Genomic DNA, 27300 nt, shown 5'->3' with positions numbered 1-27300 from the left:
ATAAAATTATTGCTCATAAAATGAGATTAAAAACTGTTTAGCAATGTTGTTAAATATTGATGAGTAGATCAATCAGAATGACCAGTGTCATAAACTGTTCCTACTCAGTCAAAATATGTTTTACCCCAGACATCTAAAAGCATAAAATCTATTAAGGTGCTCTGCAGACCATATTGCAAAAATGGGAAAGGGAATGTAGAGGGAGTGGGTTGTACTCTGGAAAGCAGAAACTCAGGAAAGGTCACTAACTCTGAAAATCAGACTGGTTGAACAACTCTACATGAGCTCCCAGCAGCAAGCCATGACAAAGACGACAAAAGTAGTATTTGTATAACCATGAGAAAAGTGAATAGAGTAGAATGATGATTTTGCCACAGTTTCAGATAAGAGAAAATCCAGTTTGAAGACAGTGGCGGAAGTTCTGATATTTACAATTTTTTAAAGGGTGTGGAAAATCATTCAAGCTCTCTGAAAAGACTGAGAAGTAAAGAATTTGCCTCAGCAAGAGACTCAAGCAGCTCATGTTTAGTGCAGCGAAGAAAGACAACCAACTCCTATAAACACCTTCACAGGGAGAAAATGCTAAATATCAGACAATATTTTGCCTTTTTAATCAGGCAAAACAAGAACTACTTGCTCAGGATCCAGACCTGCTCAAATGTGGAAAGATGTTTGCAAATGCAGCGGCATAGAGCTCCTGTTACCCAGGGAAATAGTGTATTCTCCATTTGTTGAGGTTTTCCCATCAAAACTGTCAACAGGTCATTTCCAATCAACTTACTGAAAATCTGTCTCAGCTAGATTCACATTAGTTGAAAAATCTCTTCATGCTGCTCTTCCCTGGGGACAGTTAGAGACCCAGAAAAGTGAGCTTCCCATGAATTACAAGATTTATGTCTTGGGAGATATGGATTCAGTCCTTGCCTCTGCCAAACATGATTTGTATGTCATTGAGATAGTTACTTAAAGTAAGCTTCATTTTACCTGCTTTTAGGTATCTAAAGACTAGATGTCTGTTTAGCATGTATATGTCTGAAGCATTCTTATCCTCAGCATCTCTGTCAGTCAGTGCAGACAAGCCAGCACCATTGGAGAGTTGTTCCTCCAACGGTTCTCAAAAAAAAAAAAAAAATCACCAGACAGTGAGAAATATCATACTCTGAAGAAATCTCTATGCTGATTAAAGGAAGGCGGGAAGGTGACAGGCTTAGACTCAGACTATGACACCCTAGACATATAAGTAAGGAAATGTTTGCCTTAGCCTCTGCTCAAGAGGATATTAACATTTCTAAGCTGCTGTGAAAATAATATCTTAGAGATTTAATATTATTAGGAAATACATAAATAGTTATAATAAATGGAATCAAGAAATCACAGTGTTCAAATTTTTGCAAGGCTCCAGGGTGAAAGAAAACTGAATCTTGAGGTGGCAGTGGAAAATATTTAGACTGTGAGCCAGATCTCTGAATGCCATGGAGAAATACTGAGGGTATTGGATCCATGCACAGTATCCTTAATGGCAAAAATAGCTTGAAACATCTCTTCCCCAAACAAAGGAACCCATTTTAAAGTGTTATTTTTCTTCAGCCTGGCTTTCAGGATAACAACAAAGTTGTGCCAGCACAGCTGATGGGGCCATGAACTTCTGTGTGGCAACAAAGGCCTTTTCAACCAGATTCACAACTGGATTGAAAAAGGATTATGGAGTTATAATATAACACAGAATAGTTAAGGAGGCAAATGACCTTCCAGCATAACTCTGAAATGGCATAGAGGACAGAAGTGTTGATTCAAGACTGTTGATTGTATGACATGGAAGAAAGGTTGTGACATTTCTCTTCACCAAAAGGTAGAGTCTCTCCCACCTACACAAACTCTGGAGGCAACAGCTAGAGTGACCACCTTGAATACCAACACAAGGAACATACAGCAGTGAGGTTCCGATCTACTTGTTCATAAAAACACATGTCTTTTATTTTCTTTGGATCTGATCCCAGCAGTCAGATGGGAAGGAAGTGTTGCACTTCCCTTATAGTAAAACTTAATCAGTACATTGAGTGATCCATTGGACCAGGAGAGTTTACTCCTCAAACATTCACAAGCAGAAACAGTGGCCCTATTGTAAGGATCAAATGTGGCTCTCTCTAGCAAAGTTTCATGTGACCACAACCGCACAGCAAACGTCACTCCAGCTCTCTAGCACACTCCTGCCTGTCCCTCCCCCCAGGGTTTCTCAGCAATTCCAAAGAGCCACAATTAAATTCATACAAAAAAGAACTAAAACAACAACCCCCCCAAACTGCATTAGGAGATAGAGAAGACTTAAATAATATACTAGCAAAATCCTCTCTTTGTTCAAGCAATTTGCATAATGACTCTTCACTTTTTGACACTTTTTCTGCACTAGTTATTTAATGTAGTCATTATATTTGGTTGTGGCAGTTTGAATTGGGATGCCGCCAAAAAGATACCATTTAGCAGGGTCTGAGGGGCTGGATATTTGAACAGAGCATTTTACTTTAATAAATTTCCCCTGCTTTGCCTTGAAAAGAGCTTATACGGATTTTCTCAAAATGTTCTCAAGGATCTGGGGTTGATTGGGGTGGGGGAAACATCAAACTTTAATAGCTTTACCCAACACGAGATTTTACAAAGTAAATAGCAGAGATATATTTTAATAAAAAAGGAGAGACTAATTCACATAGAAAAGACACAAGTACATTATGTTTATTCCCCTGTACTATACTTACAATTTTTCTACCAGTTTACCAAATCTTTCCAATCAATATCCCAATTGACATTTCAACGTATATTAAACAGATATAAGAGATTAGAAGAAAAAAATATAAAGGCATACGCAGATTGGACGTGGACACGTTTACAAAGATCAGATTCAACAAGAGGAAGAGCCCAAGATGTGAACTGGGGTAGTCAGGAGACAGAAGCCCACAGTGGAACAATAATGCAACAATAATCCTAATGGCAGGTTTGCCGTCGTGACAAGCTCTGTGGCAAGAGCAGACCTGCTGGGGCAGTTCTGAAAGAACCGGTTTTATGCTCTCAAGTGCAAGGATAAACCCAGCAAGGAAAAGCCAGCCTTGCCACAGGAGTGTGATACATCAGAGAAAACTTTTCTGAGAGAGAAGTATCTTAGCTCCCAAGAGAGCATTCAGCTGAACAGTTATTTTAGTTGCAGGGGGAAAGGGAGGGGAATTTAAATTTTCTTCTACTCAACTAATTATTAAAAGAAAATGTCAAAAGGCAACAGGAAATGTGAATTTCAAAATTCCTAGAGCGGAGTAAAATATTAAAGAGTAAAGTACTGTAAATAATCTAGCCTTTACTTTTTTTATTTGGTTAGGAAATTATCCTTGCTTAGGTAGTTGACTCTAATTAGAATTCACTTGCATATTAAATTAATCTGCAATTAATATGAATTAATTTAATATTTCAAAGTTCAGAATTCCAAATTTTCCTTTCTAGACCATTTTACTTTTTCACTCAGAGAAATTAATGCCACTTTCTCTTCCTAGTCCATCTAAGTAGTCCATTTAAGTAATATCCTGTCTCCAGTAATCTCTCCATTTCCACAGAAGAACCTGTGTGCCTCGAAAGTTTGAGCATCAGGCAATCAGTCATTAGAGTGACAGCTTCAAGCTGCAAGGCTGATGAGCCTACCTTGTGTGGCCTGCAGCAGTGGTACTTCCTTTCTGCCCATTGAGATAACCTTTTTCTTTTTGCAAAACATTTTGCTCCTTACCAGTAGCTCAGCTGAAGTCTCTGTTCCTTCTCTTTCACTACAGCCACATAATTCTTCTAAATGATTTTTATGAACTCCTAGGAAGAATTACAGAATAAAAAAAATTAAGCTATGGGCAAGGACAGACAATATAGTCTCTTCTGAACCAACTCAAGGGTCATACATCTGTCACTTCTTTTTATCCCATGTGTTCATCATAAGAAAGGCTTGTCACATTGGAATAATGTTCTTGCCACTTTCTTCTTTGTGTGGAAGAACTCCAGCATGACATAGATTTTTGCAGTAGGTTCGGCCTAAGGCAAAAGACACATGAATAACATATTTTCTCTGACCTGCCCAGAAAAGTGAGCATTTTCAATTCCTTAGTGCCATACATTTGTCTCTAAAGAATGCAGCCTTGCCTGCAACCTTGGCAGCTCAGTAACAAATAATCACTTTAAATAAATATCTAATATACTGTAGAATAAATATAATGAATTAGTCATTGCTCCTTACCATAATGTAGCAGCATTCCTGAAAGCCAGGCTCTATTAGCATTTTGAAGAGGTATTGAGACAAGGATGGGTGTCCTGGGGATTACTGCAGTGGGAAGCAAAGATGAGACAGTGGTACATTATGAAGTGCAATCAGGATGCTGCCACAGCCTCTGCATACACCCCTACACACTCCTGCAGTTTTGTTTGTAATTTGACAAAGAATTACCTAATAAATTAGCTAAACATTTGGCTCTTTTCCTCTATTTGCTTGTAAAGATGCACATTCGTAAATAAACTTGTGAGTTCAGTGAGTCTTTAAGTGAATAGCTCCTTTGGATACTCATTTTACACTTAAACCAAAATAAAATAGCTATGCAAGGAAGCAAAACTAAAAATGTAATATGTATTAAATGGTGCTCTCAAGCAATGATCAGTACCAAATCCTGCACTTCAAGGATTATGTCATGAACTGGTATTCAAGGATACAGTTTTATTATTAAGTGAAAAGTCTTTCATTATTCTTACTTGTTCTTTTCATCTTGCCAGTTCACTGTTTTTATGACAGTTTCTGCCCATGGGTGTAAGTGAGTGTGAGTAGGGGATATCCACAGCTTGGCTCTTAACTGGCACATAAACTCACACAGCTCTGAAGCTCCATAAACAGGCACAACTACAAATATGTCATCTGCCATAATACCATGAAGATCTGCAGAGAGAAAACTAACAGACAGTAATGCTTAAAATCAGGAAGTACTGTATAAAATACCCAGTAATACCTGCAAATCTAAACCATATTTTGCTTTTTTATGAGCCAACTGATAAAATAATTTATGCATATGGTGTACAGAGAAGTACTGTAAATAGAGCAGCTGTTAACTTTGAGAGTTACAGCAGAAAAAAAAGTTTGATTTCCACCACAACATTTCTTATTCTTGTTTTCTCGACATTGTTGGATATGCCCCTGGCCCAGACATACCTACCACCACATACATTTCTATTAAAGACTCAAGCTCAGAGGTCCTTCAGTTCAAACACTGTGCCTTGCTCAGATAAGACCATGACACACCTTGAGAAGTGAACTTATACCATATTCAAGGGATACTGGTTCTCTATTTTATTATAACCTAGAGATGTATTAATTATATATTAAATCATCTTTGCATAACAGTAGAAGCATTTACTTATATGGCAAATGCCAGCATTTGCTAATAACAGAAATTTAAACTACCATATATCACAACAACCCCAGTTATCACAGCAGTCAAGTGAGATATGGTAGCCATACATTTTTACAGAACTCACAGATGTATGGAGTGATTGAGGTTTGAAGGGACATCTGGATGTCATCTAGTTCAAACCTCCTGCTCAAACACCTAGAGCAGGTCGTCCAGGAGTCTGTCCAGATAGTTTTTAAATATTTCCAAGGATGGAAGCTCTACAACCTCTCTAGGAAACCTTTTTCAGTGCTCAATCACCGTCATAGTAAAAGAGTTTTAAAGTGCCACTTATATTGTGCCCGTTGCTTCTTTTCCTGTCACTGGGCACCACTGAAAAGAGCCTGGCTCTGTCCTCTTTGTAACCTCCCTTCAGATATTCATCCACATTTCATGAGATCCCACCCAAGCCTTGTCATCTCCAGACTAAACAGTCCCAGCTCTCTCAGTCATTCCTTATAACAGAGATGTTCCAAACCCTTAATCATCTTCTTGGCCATTTCTTAGACTCTCTCTCCAGTATGTCCATAACTTGTACTGAGGATCCTGAACTGGACACAGTTCTCCAGGTATGACTAAAGCAGTGGAGAGAGGAAGGATCACCTCCCTTTACTTGCTGGCAACACTTCTTCTAATGCAGCCCAGGGTTACCTTTGGCCTTCTTTGCAGCAAGGAGACAAGTTGATGGTTCATGTTCAACTTGGTTTCCACCAGGACCTCCCGATCCTTTTCTGAAAAGCTGCAATGTGTGACGGGTGGCCCCCAGTATACATGGGTGCATGGGGTTGTTCCTCCTGCAGTGCAGGATTTGATACTTCTTGTTGCACTTCATAAAGTTCCTGTCAGCCCATTTCTCTGGGCTTTCGAGGTCCCTGTGGAGTACAGCTCAACCCTCTGCTGTACTAACCACTCCTCCCCATTTTATGTCATCTGCAACTGCTCTGTTTTGTCCTTCATAAGATGATTTCAATGAGGTTATAAAATACCATTATAAAATACACAGACTTAGTTTTGAAAGTATATCCCCATAGCACTTGTTTGCTGACTACGATCCACAGAACAACAGTAAATCCACTGCAGTTGCTTAGCATATACCTTAAAGAATGTGCAATGAAAAGATCATGACTGCTGGTCTGTGAGAAAAGTACTGAGTTAACAGCGTTACACTGCTCCAAAGAAGTGGGAAATTTCTCCTATGGAAGTGTTGTGTTCCTCCTAGATAAGCAGAGTAATAAAGAAAAAAGGGAGAAAAGTTCTACCTCCGTTCCTCATCCAAAAACATTGCTGTAATCCTCTCTCCAGGCATTCAGGATAGGATAGCAGTGTCTCTTTGGTGGTATTTGTAACAGAAAAAGTCTCTCTCTCTCTGTCTGTCATTTGGGCATTAATTAATAGGAGAGATTTCCAAAGGAGTAGGGCTGGCCCCTAATGCCTTGATAGTCACTACTACCATTACATTATTGTCACTGTAGCATTGAAATTCTACCAATTGAAATGTTCCTTAGAGGAATATCAAGAACAGATTTACTTTGTCACGTTTGAAAAGGCTGACATTTCCACAGACCCGCCCTTCTCATTTGCAAATTTGAGACTGATTTCAAAAGGTCTATCTCAGAGCTCCCACAGCACAGCAGAGATGACAGTAACCAGCTAAGTCTTGACTATAGGCTGACACTGCTTTATGGTAGGACACTGTAGTGGGTTTCTGTAGCTGGGTTTTGGTAGTGGGGGAGTACAGGGGTGGCTCCTGTTAGAAGCTGCTGGAAGCCTCCCCTGTCCCTGGAGCCAATGCCAGCCGGCTCCAGGACAGGCTTCAAGGCCAAGCCAATCAGGAGTAACAGTAACACCTCTGTGACAACGTATTTAAGGACAGAGGGTTGTGGTGCAGAAAGAATTCCAACCAGGGAAGAGCAGAGTGAGAACATGGGAACAACAAAGCAGACTCCAACGTCAGAGCAGAAGGAGGGGCAGGAGGTGCTCCAGACACGGGGAGCTGTGGCCCCTGCAGCCCATGGTGCAGACCATGGGGGAGCAGCTGTGCCCCTGCAGCCCATGGTGCAGACCATGGGGGAGCTGTGGCCCCTACAGCCCATGGTGCAGACCATGGGGGAGCAGCTGTGCCCCTGCAGCCCATGCAGGACCATCGGGGTGCAGAGACGCCCCTGCAGCCCATGGAGGAGCCCATGCTGGAGCAGGTGGATGCATGAAGGAGGCTGTCACCTCGTGGGAGGCCCAAGATGGAGCAGGGTCCTGCCAGGGACCTGCAGCCTGTGGAGAGGGAAGCCCACACTGGAGCAGGTTTTTCCTGGGTAGGACTTGTGGCCCCTGTGGGGGACCCACATCAGTACAGCTCATTCATGAAGGACTGCACCCCATGGAGGAGTGACCCACGGGACAGCAGTCTGGGAAGAACTCCTGCCCAAGGGATGGACTCACGCTGGAGAGGTCCTTCAAGGACTGTCTCCCATGGGAGGGACCCCATGGGAGCAGGGGAAGGACTCCTCTCTCTGAGCAGTAGCAGAAACAACAACTGACTGCAACCCACATTCCCTGTCCCCCTGCACCACTGGGGGGAGGAGGGAGAACATGGAAGGAAGGAGGGGTGGGGGGAAGGTGTTTTTAAGATTATTTCTCATTCTTTGGCTCTTATCCTGTTAGTAATAAATTTAAGTACTGTCCCCACTTTGAGTCTGTTTTGCCTGTGAAGGTAATCAGTAAGTGACCTCTCCCAGCTGTTATCTCAGCTCATGAATCCCTAGCTGTTTTCTTTTCTCTCCTCTGTCCAGTTGCAGAGGGAGAGTGAGAGTGGCTTTAGTGGGTACCTGGCATCCAGCCAGGGTTAACCCACTAAAGACACCCTCCAGGTGCTGGAAAGCAATGAAGGGAACTGCAACTTTACCAGAGAGACAGCCAACTTCTAGGCTGCTCCATTTCTTCTGAAGGACTAGAGTAGGAACCTTTGTGGATCCACAAGATCTTGCAAGAAAAGCAGATATTTTCAACCAGCTTTTGTTATTTTTCAAAATACACTTATCTATTAATTATTTCGTGCTGTATCAACCTCCCAGAATTCTTTTTACCCCACTTATATTACAGATTACAGATATAGGGACTACATGGCACCAAACACTTTTGAAAGTGACACCTTATATTTTTATGGACATGTAAATATATGAGGGATGTTGTCACTGTGATAGATAGAAATTATAAAAAAACCCCAAGGTTCTAGACAGAGATTATTATCACACAGTTGCTTTGTGAAGAGCAAATATTCAATTCCTTCCTCAAATCTGAGAAAGAAGCACTGACACCCATACTAAATCCAGGCTAGGAGCAAGGGTTCTGAGCCCTTGGTCCCCCCAACATCAGTATCAGTGCTGTGACTGCTGTAGTCACCCAGCAGCACAAATTTGATCTGACTCAGACGTGGGCACATGATTGCAGTTCTCTTGTGTTAGTCAGACACTACAGAGCTGTATTCTTGTTTGCTGGCTTTGTGTCAAGGGAGGAGGCAGGGGCAAGATGCACTGAGCTGACTCAACAAAGATTTCTGAACAAGGACCCACCAGCAGCTCAGCCCATGCAGTCTATAGCTATGGCATTTTGGAGTGGACTTCAGAAACCCTCAGCCCAGCTGCAAGCTGTTGGCATATCAATAACACCATTGACTTAATTTGCTACTGAGTTTTGAGATATAGGTTGTTAGCACCTGCAGAGCAGAAAACTGTGCCAAAAGGACAGAGGAGGGGTCATCAGCCTTATGGAAGAGCAGGAGGACTGAGCATCTATAAGCTACCAAAAATAGAGGGATCTGCCAAGAGTGGTTACAAGTAAAATAAGCATTTTTATTTGTAACTCACAATCATAGCATTGATATTATGATTCTCATGCTCCTTTCATGCCTCTCTGAGAGCTATATCTGACGCTGAAAATATGATTGTTCAACTGCAACTGGAGGGTTCATAGTTGCAGTCCTCATAACCAGCAATCCTTTTAATGCAGTGATCTAGCACTGCCATACTGTCTCTTCCAGATGCAGTATTTTCCCCTGTGTCAGGATCAAGCGTCTGTCCTCTTGTTGGCACCACTGGACCACAATAACATCTGGCTGAAGCCCTGAGCCTTCAAAGATGGACACACAGTGTGTGGTCAATATGATAAAGGCTTTTAGTGTTCTGTCCACCCTTAGGCTACCTCCTTTTGTTACAGTGAAACAGACTCTTTGCTCATGTCAAAAACACTAATTTCAAGAGAAAGATGTGAACATATACTGGTGGAGAAGACTGGGACTGGCCTTTCTTTCTCATTCCTCCTCCACCACAGCATTGCTAAAATGTTTATTACTTTGGTGTCCACCTGCTGACCTATAATAGTATAAATTTGGACTAAGCCGAATTTTACAGTTCAACAAATACAGAATGTTTTTTAAAGTCACACTTGGCCAGATGCAACGTCTGGAAAACATCAGTCCAAAATTTATCATAACTGAAATAAAACGAAAGCATAATTTAGCCAGATTCAACATTACTCAATGCAGTGGAAAGTACTGCTACCAAAGCCTGAATCTGCTGCCCTTTTATGAATTGCTCTCTGCTGAAGACTATAAATTCTTGATCAGATGTTCTTTCCTGAACTGTAAAATAGAACAAGTCAAGTTCAATCTAGCTAAGCAAGAGCAACATTTACTGAAATCAGAGAGATTTAGAGCAACAGGGTTCTACAAATCAGCTGTCCTAGCACTCACAACTTGTCATACAAGAGCTGATAAAATCTTCAGTACAAACGGTTATTTGGAAGATTAAATCCTTACCCTGTGGACATGGATCCTTCAAAAGCATTAAACTACTCGGAAAATTGAGGGGACACATTTTTTGCAGGTACTTATGTAGTCACTTTTCTACCTCATTACACAGCTAAATACCTTTGAAAATGTAATCTTCAGTCATACTCTCAAAGGAGATAGATTTTTAGAGGTGCACAGATGGCCAGGAGGTTTACAAGGTGCCTAGTTGTTTAGTTCACAGTAAAGTGGATGAGAGTTAAGGGTCTCATATAAAACCACGTTAACCTGCCTAAGAAACACAGCCCCTAAATCATGTGTCTTGTTAAAATCGGTAAGGTTGGACCTCTTGCAAGCTCTCAAAGCTACTCTTTGGCTTTCCATGAGGTAGTGCCCAGGCAGCCAGCAGGAGTGCCTGATCACTGGAAACAAGGAGGGGAGAGGTGTCAAGCCTGAACCAGCCTCCAGACAGAACTGGACTGTCAGAACAGAGGTCTGGCAACAGCAGGGAACAGACACTCCATAAAAAAACTGACATTAAAATAGGCCAGTCCAGACCTTCACAGAGACACTTCAATCATATCTGCACTGTTTTAAGCAAGCCGTGGGTTTGCTTAGACCATTTGAGAAGGTGTTTTTCTTTAAATAGCAACTTAGGATGAGAGCTGCCACTTCCAATTTAATCACCGTTCTTTAATACAGCCTCATGCTCTGCAGCTGGATAATTAACCTTGATATTCATTTGGACTTCAAAACACACAATTCCCATTGCTGTCAATTAGCTCTCAATGTCGAGTATGTGTTGATAGAAGATTTTTGTGTGACCCTGGCAATATGGCATTTGGGAAATTTCAGTCCTTCACAACTAACTCTAACAATTTTTAGAATGGGGAGTGACATTCACAGAATCTCAGAATGGTTGAGGTTCTAAGGGACCATTGGAGGTCAATTAGTCCAACTGCCCCTCTCAAGGAGGGTCCCCTGGAGCACTTTATTCAGGATTGTATCCAGGCAGATTTTTATTATCTCCTGGGAAGGTGACTCCTCAACCTCTCTGGGCACCCTGTTCCAGTGCCCGGCCACCCTCACGGTAAAGAATTTCTTCCTCATGTTCAGGTGAACTTCCTACGTACCAGTTTCTGCCCTTTACCTCTTGTCCAATTGCTCAGCACCACTGAGATTCATGAATTCGTCACTGGATTGAGTTCATAAAACAAAAGAGATGTACATTAGGGTTTACCCTACTTTCTGTTCTTACAACAGTGAAGCTTTCTAAAAGATCCTCCAGAAAATCTTCAAACCTTCTTGTTATCCTGGTCTTGTACAGCTCTGAGCAAATGGAAGATGCCTCTGTCTCAGAGCATTCAGAAACTACCATACTTTTTAACACTAAGATACAGCTGGAGGCAGGGTTATAAATGATTGTTACACAACAATCTTTGATACATGAGGCCATACAATAAACACTGCAGTATGAAAATGGGACAAAATATGAGAAGGGCCAGCGGCACTTTTTTCCCCCACTGATTTCTTTGCATTTATGATACAGAGTTACAGCTTATTGGTAACAAGATTAAATTAGTGGGCAGAAGGAAGTTTGGATCAGACTGTTTTCCTGATATCCCACTGTGGGTCGCGTTCTGCTAATAAGTGTTAACCCGGCAATCAGGCAAACATTCACCTTGAGAAATGAACAACCTTAATCAGGGCTCTTAAAGCAGCCAGAAAAGGCAACAGCTAAATTGAACTTGGCTCAAATGCAACTGTTTTTCTTTTAAATATTGTTCTTCCTCTCCTATGAGAATGGGAGATAATAGCATAAGTGAAACATTCTTGTACCAAATGTCAGGAGCACCTGCAGTCCCTTCCAGGTTAGAAACTGTGTCTTGCAACTAAGAAGGAATAGCTGATGCTCAATTGAATGCTTTTGCAGAGGTTAACTACAGCCTTTTGTGAAGGTTCCTAATGTAAGCCAAATTTGACCTCCATAATTTTCAAAGGACTTTACCTCATCTGCTAAGTAAAAATAGCAAAAAAAACCTGAGGGGAAAAAAAAGGGGAAAAAAAAAAGAAATATCAGTCTGTTGTGCTTTCCCCTGGATTGGAGAATGACATCAACCTTTGAGTCTTTATCTGAAATAGTCTGACAGTATCAAAAACACTTACTATTCCATTTTCTACACAGGGTCAACATTACGAAGAGGAAAAACGGGCTTTGAGCCATGAAATAATTGCACTCAATAATCACTTAATAGAAGCCAAGGTGACAATAGATAAGTTGTCAGAAGACAATGTAAGTATTTAATTATGGATATATCTTGAGACTATATTTAGAAATAAATTAGGTCTTGCACGTCCCATGAAATTATAGAATAATTTGTTATTGTTTATGTAGTGTAACGTGTCACCTCAACAGTTAAAATTTCTTTGTTTGTTCCCATCATTTTGTAATTCAACTCTCGTTATGCAATGAAGTTGTGGTGAGACTTTTGACATTTTTTCCTTATGTAACCTGAAACTGATGAAAAGATACTCTAAGAAACGGGAATATTCCCACATTGATTTTGCCATCAGTACAGCAAATTGGTGCAAGTACATGCTCAGAGCTGTTGCAGGGGCACATGTATGAAGTGAGGACTCCTCATAAGGCTTTTAGGCACAGTGTGAAGCCCTACATTTCCTGCAGTTCCTCTGATCTTTTGGTCTTTGCTCACCAAAATGGGATGCCCAGCACAAGTGAGCTCTATTAGCAGAAGGTAGGATTGACCCAACTTGGTCACTCAGATCATTGCACAGAGGAGGAGGAGGCAGGTTTTCCCCAGTAGTCATTAACGTGGAACAATTTATCTATCTCTATGTGGAACAAAACAGGGAACAACTAGCAATTTTCACTCTGCATCTCATTAAACACTGTTGAAAACTGGCATGCGTACTGCAGCTGGCAACAAAGCTCATTAAATCCTTCCAGGAACAAACCTACAAAGACAGCAAAGAAAGGAAGATTGTAGGCATTTAGTTCATTATTGTGGCATTCCCTCAACACTTAATAAAAAATTCATCTACAGAAGACATGTTTCTTTTAGCACTTATTTTTTCAGTATCTTACGTTCAATCTTCCCGTATTTCATCTGAACTCTAAATCACAGCAGGGAGCATTTGATCCCATTAAAATGCCTGTTGGTATGAATTGTGCCTATGCAATTAACAACTTTCCAATGGAAACAGAGTTCATAATCTGACCCTTTACTTTTACAAAAGTTGAGTTGAAAGAACAGATATTACATAGCTCTAACAGCTGTAACCAACGGAGCATGGTAAATGTAATGGGCTACATTTAGGTTTTAGAAGCACAGGTATACATCCAGACTAACGCAGCTGCAATCAGTGGAGATATTTCAAAGTTAAAATAGGGGTGGGAAAAAATTGTCAAACTCTCCCTGTAAGTATGCATGCATTTACACTACTTCATGGAGTCAGGTTTGAACCCACATTTGAAGTGTTTTCAGTTTTCATAGTTTCACTCTGAGCATTACAGTATGGTCCAGAGGTCTCAAATAACAGTACCACTTCTTCAGACTTGAGGTGAGTTTGCAGACAAAATTCTGCCCTTGCAGGACTCAAGGAAATGGCATGAATCTGAGTCAGAGGAGGTTTAAGTTGGATATCAGGAAAAGGTTTTTCACCCAGAGGGTGGTTGGGCACTGGAACAGGCTCCCCAGGGCAGTGGTGACAGCACTGAACCTGACAGAGTTCAAGAAGCATTTGGACAACACTCCTGGGCACACAGTGTGGCTCTTGTGGATAGTTCTGCGCAGGGTAATAATAAAACTAATAAAAGTAAAGGTTAAATTCCAAATTTTAAAGAAACGAACTATGAAACAAACCACTAGTATTATACCTAATAAGTAGAGACAGTGGTAAACTGAAGAATCCATGGAGAGAACATGTTTTTGTCTTGGCAATCTTTCTTCCTTCAATTACATTTCCCCTCATTCTTCTGACAGAAATGTAAAATGACGCTTTTGATGCAAAAACATGTTTTAAATTATTGGAAACACTTTTGGCATTAATTTCTGCTTATTGTTCTAGTTGCCACAGATATGGCTAGTTTCCATTCAGGCAAACATTAAAGAAGAGAAAGTCACTCCAGTCACATGGCTTGGCCCAGCACACTGAGAACAAAGTACACGTGGCACATGTAACTCACATGTAATTTTTCTGTAGTAATTTTTAAAGCTGCTAAAAATAAAGTGTCAGAAATGCTTTTTGTACTCTCCATGACAACCACTTCACAGAAACAGGAACACAGCTTTTAAAGAAAGGACTAGATTTTGGAGTGATACCATTTTTGTGTGCCTAGTAATGCCATATAGGACTTGCGGTACCTACACATTGTACAGCAGTATATTTTGGGTTTCACGTGCATGTAACATGTCAAAATCACACGCACACGCAACAGACTTTGCTTCCAAATTGAATTATTGGGTTCTTACAGGAATGAAAATAGTGTGTACTAATATAAAATTTAAGACCCGCATAAATTAATATGTCTCCCCAGTTTGTTTCAGGGAGAAGTGGCATGTATAAAAGCTCACACAGACACAGAAAAAAATTCACAAACCAAGAGCATCTAAAGGCCCTTGAATATGAAGATATAATGAACTAATGATCGTAGGAAAACTATCCACATCCTTCATGGGCTCACAGGAACATCTTGTTTCATCTGTTATTACAGAACACCTTAAAACAGTATTTCTAAACAGAGGGAATTTCCTTTTCATAGAATATTTCTTTATCAGCTTTTTAAAAAATACATGGACCTGTAAAAATTGGCAGGCAATAAAACTGTAACATTAAGACCAGAGAAAATCCAAATCATTTCAGTATTCAACACCTTTTTTCTATAAGCATGTTCTAATTTTTACAGATTAACACAGCCTAGTGCCCATAATACCTTTATGCTTTGTATATCTCATCTCTGCCCGCCTACAAATTCAACTTCTGAAACCAACTCTGTTTTTAATGCAACTACATAAGGAAAAACAACATACAACTCTTACCTTCAGGGACTCAAAGGTACTGGTTGAAGGATACAGTTACACATTCATGTGTGCTAAATTAAATTGGGTGAAGGGCAAATCTGTGTACTGAATTTTCCCATTAAATACACTGTGGGAGCCATTCAATAAGGAGATTGTATAAGCAGCTTTCTTAAATTCTCTCCTTCTCTGTGTGGAATTCTCATGGTAATTTCTTGCCCAGTGAAAGTATTCTGTTCTGGATCATCAAATATTTGCAGTGAGATTTAATATATTTCTATAGCTGCATTCTGCAAGATATTAAAGGAGTCAGGAACCAGAAAGAAAATATCATAAGGAGACAGAGGCTCCCTTCTTAAAAAAACAACATAATGTATATTTCTGTAATGAATTCTCCCACAGTCTCATAAAATTATTTTATCACTTTCTACAGTAGTATTTTAGTGCTGATCTTGATAATACTCAGCAGAAATTGTCTGTTCTTGAATTTTCTTTTTTGTTTAAAAGATCACGTTTCTTTTAGCCTTCACAGTACCATGCACGTTAACAGTAAAAAGTCCACTTCCTAATGGTAAGTATCCATGTTCTGAAATGCAGACAGCTGTTCTGTTGTAACAGTTCTCAAAAAAATTTTATTCTTACCAATTTTATCAGCCCTCACCGAGCAAAGGGGCAAATATCTCTGGATCATGCAAGAAACACATCTTAATGTATTTAAAAGTTTAAGTATGCTCCAAATTTGCTCAAAGTCAATTTTTAAAAGATTTTTCAGACATGGGACAAAGGCTGAAAGCCACAAGCTCTTTGCGAACTTTAAATAAGAGGCTATTTTTTGGTTTTTTTCCTAGGAGCTCTATAGGAAGGACTGCAATTTAGCTGCTCAGTTGCTCCAGTGCAGCAAGAATTACGACAGGGCACATAAACTCTCAGAGGTAATGTGACCGAACTTCTTCAATATTCAAAGAAATAAATATTGTATGGAAAACAGGTTATTTTGCATGTATCAGTTCCAGAACTTGTTTGCCCTTAAAGTTTTTATCTCCCCACCCCCTGCCTTTAAACCACAGGAGGGCCCGAGCACCTGCTACTGTTCTGTGCAGCCTAGGGAGGTGCTGACAAAATCACAGCCAGTGATGGTACTTGAAGATACTCTCTTCCCCAAAACCCCTCCTATCCAGTGGAATGGGCCTGCACTGATTGCCTGAAAAACAAAGGTTTTAGAAAAACCAAAGAGCTGCAAACTCTAGAATGCAAAATGCTGGGGAGAAGCAGTGGGGTGAGAGTAGGGAAATGACAAGCTACAGGCGTCAGAGATTCTGATATAATCAATTTTCCTCCTGAAGCTATTTTCCAGTCCAGCTAGTTTCCAAACCTGAATTTTAAAATGGACTGACAGAACAAATAGCTTTTTCTAAAGAAACCAGATCACTGAATGATTGATTTCCAAGGTGTAAACTCTAATTAATAATCCTTGCTTCCAAGGAAACTAGGTTTGAGAAACAGGTTCCTTAAAGGGAAGGTAAATATTATCTTAGTGAACAAGACTGTCTTTAGGGATACAGGCCCTACACAAACCTTCCTTACATATATTGTTTCAGTGAAGGTCACAGGGAATAGCCCTTCCTTCATCAGTCCCATCAAGTCAACATTCCCCCAAATGGTCTCTCTTTTGCAATTCTCCAATAGAATAATGCAAAATTAAATGTGGAATGTATAAACCATTTCTACGTCAGTTGATGGCTTCAGTGCACTAAACAACCCTGGTAAATAAAGATGGAGCAACATTCCTCTGTTAAATGGGCAATGATTTTCTGGAACGGAGACAGAACTTCCATATTAACCATTATCTTGCTTATTTTTTCCTATTACCTGACTTTCCTTAGCAAGAATTATCATCACTAACATTACTAACATTACTAACATTAGTAACATTACTAACATCTGAAAGCATCCTATCTGTTAGCAGTAATTAGGACCTTAAAAGTTCTTAGTGGTTCACTTGCAGAGAACTATCACAAATGTGGGATCTCCCCAGAATTTCCCAGACTGTCAAACACTCAATTAAATGGGCAATCTCCACTCATAAGTCCAACTATTTTTAATTTAGCAAGTGTGAATGCACTGTCACAGCCAATAAATTCCTTACAAATGCAAATATTGCCTGATAAAGTATTGTATGTTATCCAGAAACCTAAACTGTAGTACAGTATAGTAATGTGACAGCAATATCATTTTAGTAATTCTAGTTTCCAGTGGAATACCCAGAAAACAATGTTCTTCTTAACACATTCCATAATCTTAATAATGTATCTAAAATAGATCAAACAGTAATGCTACAGGATACTGTAGCTGCCTCATACAGCATTTTCACATTAAATTAACTGTATTTCTTTTCCTCATTTCTGTGGCAATTTACACCAGGCCTATTTTACAACCTGTTTATTCAATCTCTGTTGCATCTGTACTTACTGTGACTAATACTGCTGTCTGCCAGCAGACTGGCAATATCATATTCTTTATTTCCAATGGAAGACATATGAGCTAATTAGCAACATAATGATTAATCCAAAATATCCTGGAAGGTTCTGATCATTGAAAAAACACCCTATTTCACTACATGCCATGTTTGGAATACACTGAGTTTGGAGGATTAAACCAGTTTTAAAAACTTCCCAGTGAAGCTAAAAGAGGAACTCCATTTCTTATACAATGTGAGACCGGGACAAGAAGCAGGCACTGCAAATTTCCTTTGCCAAAAGTAAAGTGAAAGGGGACAGCTTCAGTTATTTGTAGGGTTTTCTCCTCTAGAGAAACAAAGTTAAGGAGGGAGTGAGGTCATAAGGTTAGCCACTATTTATTTTGTAAAGAGGAATTTGATTTCTAGTTATAAAAAGAAAGTGCAGAGTAAATCAGAGTTCAGCCAAGCACTCACGGAATAAATTCCTAAGTGGCATAAATCAACACATATATCAAAGGAGCTATCATAATCACAAACTCAAAACTTATTCCAAACATGAGTTTTTCTGATTTCCAGCAAGAAATCTGAGACACAACCATCACACAGCTCTGTCTCATATTGCTGTCAGATCATTGATAGAGATCTGAAATGAGCAAGGAAGATAGAATTTGACTGGAAAGCATGTGTAGTGATACTTCAGTAGACCTTACCTACCAGACTTTTGGATTGCATCAAGGAATGTGGTCTCTATCTCTTTTGGTCCACATGACAGAATGGCAGGTGGAACCACCCACAGAGCTGATCCTGACTTTCTCAAAAAAACTATGTGATTTCTGATGCATAACAGACATTGATTAATTCTGTCATGGGAATCATAAATTCATGTAAGAACATGTTGAGCCTTATGTGGATGGTTGATCTGACAAGCAGTGTCCAACTGATGGGGCAAGGAAGCTGGTTTGATTTGCTTCTTCCCAGCACAAGAACACTCCTGTCACAGCAGCCAGTACCACTTTAAGTGTCAGTGAAGTCAGCTTTTCCACCTCTTCAAACAGCATTGTTTATCAAATGTGAAGCCGGAGAGCAGGAGCCAATTTGGCACTGAATTGGAGGCAAGATGAGCTTGAGGAAAGGCAAAAGAAGAACTGAAAATTCTGATCTCATCCTCCTCTTTCTTCACCCCCCTAGAAACCTTTGCACACCCACACTCCAACTGCAAATCTCACCCAGGCAGACAGTCTGGAAGTATTGCTCTATGTTTTAATTCCCTACCTGCCTTTTTAAGATTGTTGTTTACTACGTACTTTACATCAGTAAAGTAAACCTGGCAGTGCTGGGTTAATGGTTGGACTCAATGAGCTTAGAGGCCTTTTCTATGATTCTGTGATCATTCCTATCCAACCTGAATTAACTTGGAAGGAAGCTTTTCAGTTTCACAGTGTTGTCCATGAGGGAAAGCAAATGAATATTTCCAAATATCAGGTAGATAAATGAAAGTCATTCAATTACATATGATTCCAAAAATGTACAAAGACTGTGGCCCTCACATTAGCAGAAGAACCATGTATAGTGAGTTATGCCATGTCATAAACAGCACTCAACTCACACCAGTATTGATATGTACCCTTTTCTCCTTTCTCTTTTGTCATCTCTTTGTGTTATAGTTGCCATCTGACTTTCAGGAAAGAGTCAGCATCCATCTGGAAAAACATGGGTGCAGCCTTTCTGTCCCCTTGTGCCACACTTCTTACGCAGACACCATACCCACTTGCGTCATTGCCAAAGTGCTGGAAAAACCAGACCCAAACAGCTTGTCTTCACACTTGTCAAGCCCTTCTACAAGGGATCTCAATTTTCAGGACTCTGCCGGAAAAGTCGGACAAAGGCCACAGTACAAGTCCGATATCTACTGCAGCGACACAGCCCTTTACTGCCCCGAGGAGAGGAGGAGGGAGAGGAGGCCAAGTGTGGACACGCAAGTGAAAGACGTGGGGTTCCTGCGGTCCCAGAACTCCACGGACAGCACTGTCGAGGAAGATGGATTCCATTCCAGTTTCTCTCATGAAGCCTTCCCAGAGTACATTACCTCTCTGCCAACCTCCAGCTCCTATTCCAGCTTCAGCGTCACCTCCGAGGAGAAGGAGAACGCCCAAGCCAACACTCTGACAGCCTCTCAGCAAGCAATCTACATGAGCAATCGAGACGAACTGTTTGAAAGAAAGTCCCCTGCAGGTTATGAGCACCAGGGAAGCCCCAGGTTTGCCAAGCCCAAACCTGCGCAGCACATGGAGCTTGCGGACGACAACGAGAACTCACCCACTTTTACCAGAACTCTGCCTCCATATGCAAATGAGCCTTTCCATTTCTCAGCCATAACACCACAGCAGGCGTTAGCAAATCAGAAAATGAGGAACGAGTGCAGGAGTACCCACCTTTCAGAAGAAGACTTGCCTGGGCGATGGCGGCAGTTGAGCGTGGAGGACATTGGTGCATACTCTTACAGGAACGCTGGCAGGCTGTCACCCTGCAGTTTTTCAGAGCAGTACTACAGCAGCCCTATTAAGAAGGGGGACAGCCGAACAAGCCCCATCTATGCTAGCTACAAAGCAGATAGCTGCTCCGAGGGAGATGATATCTGCCAAAGCAGACTTGTGGATTCTTGCTTCCTGAGAACAGACAGTGGTCTGAATATTGACATCAGCACTAGCTGTAAACAGGACAAATTGCCCACTTACAAAACTAAAGAATCAAGAGACCAAAAAAATGAAAGGATCACTGTCCAGTTATGCAGTAGCAAAAACATCGAAAACAGCCCAGTATTGAAAAGAGAATACGTGGATGTGAGCCCCAACAGCTCGGCAGAGTCGCTCAATCAGAGTTCAGTGGAGGCTTCAGAAATCCACCAGTCTTCCATGGATCAAGGAAGCCATTCGGGTATTCACAGCAAACAGCAGCAGTTTCAACGGACTGGGAGCACTGGTTTGAGTCGGAAGGACAGCCTTACAAAAGCACAATTATATGGAACCCTTCTGAACTAGGCATCTTCCAAAACGGCAATAAGACAACAAACAAAAGGAAGTAAAGAGCATTTGATACTTCTAGTGAACAATAAGGTTCTAAGAAACAGGATTATTATAAAGTATATATTCATAATGGTACTATATGTTTAAAACAAAATCTCTTCAAAAACGTTATACAGCACTTTTCACTTAACATCCTTTCCACATGGGAGATCGTCCCCTCCCCTCTTTTATAAACCTGAAATATTTTTATAATCAAAATGGTATTTATTAGACTATCTTAAGCTATTTGAGCAGAATTCTTTTCCCTTCAAGCAGGTTTCTTATTTATTTTTGTGCATGAGGCCATCTGTGCCTAAATTCTTGGAGAAAAAGGGTAAAATCATGATGGCGGCGATAAAAAAATAAATCCACCTGATAAAATACCATAAAATGTCATGTGAAATCAAAACAAACAGGAATGGTGAATTTGAAGAAGTATATTTTTTAACAAGAATGGAATTGTATCTTAAGTTATTTCATAAAAATGTATTTATGAGTGACTAATGTATGCACAAAGTGATACTAATATTTTGTTCTTTTAATCCACTGTGTTTCTGCTTTCCTATTTTTCCTTGTATACTACCTCAAAAGTAATTGAGGGTTTCTTTGTCACATTTTCTGTAGGCTTGCATTTATATTGTCTAAAATGCATGCAGTGTCATAATTAATACTGTATTTTGCATAACTTAATAAAAGACACCAGTGGATCTATTTTGGGGTTATTTTTTCCCTTCATTAAAATAGACCCTGGACAATAGAACATGGAATTTCTTGGAGTGGCACCAGTCCAGCAGAAGTTAATGACTAAAGCTCCTGAATTAGATTGCTTTCTAAAGAAGTCTCTTTTCCTCTGTAAGCTCTAGAAATCTGGTTCACAGTCCATGGCCTCTGGGCGTGGAAGGATGACTTCTCATCAGCCTGTTGAAAGTAAGCAATGAAAAAAAATTGTTTATCCACAGGCTTGAATTCACTAGACAGGGTTCTGTGCACTGAAAGAAAACTGAAAAGTACTGGAAAACCAGTGATGTGAACTCCTCCTCCAGTACTCACATACTTGACACAATCTTTTAGGTCTTTAGGACTGTTACATCTCACAGTCGCCTTTTCCTCATATGTAGCTTGGTATTTCTAACCTATTGTTCTAAAGCCTAAGGAAGGTCTGGTCTTCTGTGGCCTATGGGAACTTTACCCCTAAGTCTAAGAAGCTGTGGTTTTACCTGTACTTTGTGCATTTCCTCCACTGATTTTTCTGTTTCTCACCGTTTCATCAGTAAGGAGTGTACAACTTGGAGAAGGGAAAGAGCAAAACGAGAAGAGGAGAAAAACAAAAAGGAGAGAAAGGGAGATGCTGTGGATTTTCTTCCTGGCTTCAGTATTGCTGTTTGGTAAGAGGCAGAATAAGGCAATAAATATTTAGTAACTCTTTTAAGTCACGTTCAGGAAACACATATCGTATACTTAATATACTGACTCTTGACAGCTTATGTATGGGATAAGTCCTTGCTTAGTGAAGTATGTGGTAGTAATCAGTAAGATTGCTGTGGAAATCTAAACTAGTTCCTTATAAAGCTAAAATAATGATTTATCATTCAATAGCTATTAAGAAAATATACATTTTCTGCTGATTCTCTGCAAGCAGTTACCTGGCAATTAACTATGAACCAGGACTACAGAACTGCTCATTTCCTACATAAGTATCTTCGATCATGGAGCCACGGATTCAATGCATCTGGCACGAGCAACTCCCATTGCTCTCCGTATTCTTCTTGTGTAATATAAAAATTTGACCATTACTGATGTGTACAAGTACTTGCTGTGCTGTTTGGAAGATCACGCATCAAGTCCCTACAGTTCCTCTGAGATCTGTAGCAGCACCATGGAGAACAATGGTAGCTAATAATATCACACAGGTAAGGCACAACATAACTCTAAAGTGATGCTCATTTCAGTACAAAAGTTGTTACACATCTTGTGCTTTTACGTCCCCATACTTGCTCACAGTGAGTGTGAGTGGTAGGGCATGCCAAAAATAATTCCATGAAGTCGATAAAAAACACACAGAATAAAGTTTCCAAAGGCCAACTGCTTCTTACGGCAGGATGTGACCTGCAGTAAATAGGCTTGGAGATCCAGAAGAACTGTTATTTCCCATTCAAAACACTAAGACAGAAAATAGGTGTGAAAAAACTTCACTGTTGACTCATTCAGGTATATAAAATTTAGACAATCCCTAAGGCAAGACATTCATTTCTCTGGTCAATGAATACAAGGATTTGTATGCAAGAGGTGAAAATTAACTGTTATCTCACCTAAAAAAATATATAAGCTATGGAACAGTAAATTGTGTCATTTATGAACTGGAACACAGTGTCAGACTAATCCTTTTATAATACAGTTCATTAGCTGACCTAAAGTGCTATTTTGGTAATTACAGAAAATTACATTTCTGCTAGATGTTATATATCTGATTATTTAATATCCTGTTCTATTATATCCTTTCATACTACTACAGTTTCAGAGTCTGCTTCTGTGCTTCACTTGACTCTTCTTCTCAGTTTATGTGCACTAATATGTAGACTAAAAACAGCCTTTTCAGCCAATTAGTAGTGGGGTTTTTTTTAAAGAAGCCTGTAACTTTGTAACATTTTTCTGTAATGAATTCTGTTACAGAACAATATCTAACCCTGAAATTAATTACAACTGAATCAAAATGGCTATAAAAATTCTTCAGCTTTAATGTATTGATTTTAATTTCTCCTTAATTAGAAAAACTGACAGTAAGTTTGTTAATTTTCTATGAACATGAGAAAAAAGGTTTTATAATTCACCTGAATTTTCTCGGATTTACAGATCTACCTCTATCTCGCATTGGCCTTTTTAGCCACCAGCACACTTGTAGCAAATGTGGTTAGAATCCTTCCCTAATCTTCGTTTGCGAAGCCTAGTCGTGATGATGATGACAGATCTACCTATGGTTTGGTTTAATTTTTCTAAATAAAAATAACTTTGAAAGATTATAATAAAGGATTTATTCCTCAAGTTTTGGGGTTAATTTTGTCACATTCAATTTAGATTTATTGAGACAACCACAGAGAGAGATTTGAGTCTTTGACTCTACTCTTACGTTCATTTAATGACAAGTGACTCCAGAAATGCAAAACAACAGATCTTCAGCCAACGTGCCACAGACCCCTCCACTCCAGTGGCTGAGAATTTGCCATGAAATACCTTTTCCCAAGGACATTTATATCCAATTTTCTCTTAAGCATTATAAGAATGCCAAGGCGTCTCCATGTTGCCAAAAACACCTCATTTTTCCAAGTGACATCAAATTCTGCATGCAGAGTTTGTAGGTAACTATGGCAGGAATTTTGCTTTGATTAATTATTTCATTTGCCACGAATAAGAAGAGAAAGGGTGAGAAAAAGAAGTGGCAAGTCTCCAGCAATGCAGTGAAGCAGAAGATGAAAAATGTCATTTTAATGAATGAAAACCGAAAGCAGAATGTACATGATACAGAACACTGATCGGGGGAAAAACAAAGAGGGCTGAAAGAGATCAGAGGGAGGCATCTCAAATCAGGTATTAAAACAAACAATAAAAAATGCTACCAAGGATGTGGAATACAATTCACCAGGAATAACAGTGCAAAAGTATTATGAAATGCATATTTTTAAATATTTTCTCACTCCAAATTAAGCTTAAAAAAAGGTGCAAAATCTCAATAGTTATAAATAACGCATGTTACTTTCTTTTAAACTTTTTAGAAGTCTAGAAATAGCTAAAATTTCTAGGTTTAAATCATGACAAGCCATAATATAGGTAATTTTCAATTCAACAGTTTCTAACTTCTTCACCCAAACTAGGAAATTAATCAAACTAATTCTTTCCCCTTCCAGCACTTTTAATTAAAAAGAATTTTCACTCCATAATCTATCATAGAGTGTGATTATACAGCTACTTATATTAATTTCCCCTTGTTTAATTTTAAAGTACTAATTGTCATCCTTTGGACATCTATATAAACCTTTTATCCCCCACTCGTATTTAAAACCTTGTAATCCTTACAGACTATTATTATATATCTCCTTGAATATTGTTTTAATTGTGCAGATGTAGTCTTCTCAATTTTTTCTTGGAAGACACTCCCTTCAGGACACTGTTTTCAACTCCTCTCCAAGAAATACCCTCCTCACCTTTCTTCTGCTGAACACCATAATATTTTTTATTATCAACACTGAGTTTTTTAAAACAAAATGCAGTACAAGGAAAGGAGGGGACTATGCAGATTGGACCAACTGCATGTGTGAGGCTCCCAGCACTGAAATTCTCAAGTCATGGGAACCCCACCTGAAGTTTTGCATGCAGGTCTGGGGCTCCCAGCATAAGAAGGGTATGGACCTGTTGGAGCGAGTCCAGAAAAGGCCACAAAGATGCTCAGAGGACTCGAGCACCTCTCCTGTGAAGACAGGTACAGAGAGCTGGGTTTGTTCAATCTGGAGAAGAGAAGGCTCCAAGGAGACCTTATAGCACCTTCCAGTACCTAAAGGGGCTACAAGAGAGCTGGAGAGGGGCTATTTAAAGGGCGTGTAGTGATAGAACAAGGGGAATGGCTTCAAACTGATAGTAGGCTTAGATTAGATATTGGGAAGAAATTGTTTACTGTGAGGATGGTGAGGCACTGGAACAGGTTACCCAGAGAAGCTGTGGATGCCCCATCCCTGGAAGTGTTCAAGGTCAGGCTGGATGGGGCCCTGAGCAACCTGGTCTAGTGGAAGGTGCCCCTGCCCATAGCAAGTGGGTTGAAACCAGATGATCTCTGAGGTCCCTTCCAACCCCAACCATCCTATGGTTCTGTGAAGGCCTGCACAGAATTTCAGTTGCAAGTTTGTTAGGCTGTAATCTTTCTCCAAAAATCAGTAGATCTAAGGTTCCTTAGCACCAGGTTTTCTAAAGCTGTAACTCCCACAGAGCAGTTCCATTTCCAGCCTTAGAGATCTATGTCACTTTTTAGAACTTTTGACAGCACCTTTGTTCTAACAACAGTCCTTGGCGTAAGCAGCAGCTCCTAATGACCATCAGCCAGCCATGCTGATCTACATGAATTAAATCATGGCATGTTGTCTACATAGTCTACATTATCAGAAGTTTTTCATTGTTTTCCCAATATTTTCTCCGTGTCCATTTTAAAAACTTCATTGTTATAAAACCACTCTAGCAATTAAGTCATTTTGTAACAGCTTGTCCTTCAGTCCAGCTCTTCTCACATTATTTTCTCTTTGGTATTTTTTTTTTTTTGTATCAGCAAAGATATTTTAGGAATTGAGAGTTTTTGTTTAGCTGCAGCTAAAAAGAATAGTTTGAATATTCATAAGAATAGTTTGAATATTCATGCCATGAAAGGTTTTGCTGCTAGTGCAGTGGATGCACTTCCACTGATGTTCAGTCTTGCTCTTTTCACTCTCTACTTTTACACTTCTGTTCTCCAGAAAGATACACCTCTTTTTTCCCCCTCTCACTTGAAAAAACTTCAATTGCAATTCTCCACTTTCAGTGCAAGATCTTTTATAACACTTGGATCCAAGGGCTGTATCTGTAAAGATACAATTGTCACTTCTTGGTCTATCTAAATTCCTCCATACATGCTTTCTAAATTAATTAATACATGCTTGAGGAGAAACTTGACTTCAGGATTATGTACTTATGTGCTCTGCATGAACAAATTTCTATAGGATGGGATCAGGGAGTATGTGACATTATCTGTAGATTCTCTATGATAATTTGCCTAAGTAGGCAAATATACTCTAACCCTTTACAATAGTACTTAAGTGTATATATATTCTGTTTCTAGTGAACATCTACTGACCATTTCCATGCCAAGCCACTCTGATGTTGAGTTTTAACTACAAAGTCCCATGTCATGGTTTAACCAGAGCCAGCAACTAAGCACCATGCAGCTACTTGCTCACCATCCCCACAGTGGGATGGGAAGAGGAATGCTGGGGGGAAAAAAAACGGTAAAACCTGTGGGTTGAGATAAGAACAGTTTAAGAATTGAAATAAAATAAAATATAATAACAGTATTAAAAAATAATAATAATTGTAATGAAAAGGAAGAAAACAAAAAGAGAGAAATAAGACCCAAGAAAGACAAGTGATGCACAACGCAGCTGCTCACCACCTGCTAACTAATGCTCAGTCCATCCAACAGTAGTGATAATCCCCTCTCAGGCAACTCCCCCCCAGTTCATGTACTGAGGATGACTCCTATGGCATAAAAAAACCCTTTAGCCAGTTCTGGTCACCTGTCCTGGTCATGCTCCTCCCAGCTTCTCATGCAGCTCCTCACAGACAGAGCACAGGAACTGAAAAGTCCTGGATTTAGAGCGATCATTACCTAGCCACAACCAAAACATCAGTGTGTTATCAGCATTATTCTCATATTAAATCCAAAACACAGCACTGTACCCACTACCAGGAAAAAAACTAACTTTTACTCCAGACAAAACCA

The 27300-nt window shown here is 39.8% G+C and overlaps 1 protein-coding gene across 4 annotated transcripts in view; it reads left to right on the top strand.

The window, feature by feature from the left end:
• The window catches only part of BEGAIN (brain enriched guanylate kinase associated), a 161151-nt gene extending 139651 nt beyond the window's left edge, over positions 1-21500 (top strand). For all 4 annotated transcript variants that reach the window (XM_018082900.2, XM_018082902.2, XM_018082899.2 and 1 more), the window contains 3 exons: positions 12416-12523; positions 16118-16201; positions 19392-21500. In XM_018082900.2, the coding sequence (XP_017938389.1) occupies positions 12416-12523; positions 16118-16201; positions 19392-20765 (1566 nt within the window). In that variant the 3' untranslated portion in view covers positions 20766-21500. The remainder of the gene's footprint in view (positions 1-12415; positions 12524-16117; positions 16202-19391) is intronic.
• Positions 21501-27300: the final 5800 nt, after the last annotated feature.

This window comes from Manacus vitellinus, unplaced genomic scaffold, assembly GCF_001715985.3.
Source record: "Manacus vitellinus isolate BGI_N305 unplaced genomic scaffold, ASM171598v3 scaffold_6_pilon, whole genome shotgun sequence".
In the NCBI taxonomy this organism is placed as follows: Eukaryota; Metazoa; Chordata; class Aves; order Passeriformes; family Pipridae; genus Manacus; species Manacus vitellinus.
The sequence above is the reverse complement of the archived record's forward strand: the minus strand, read 5'-3'. Positions and strand labels throughout refer to the sequence as shown.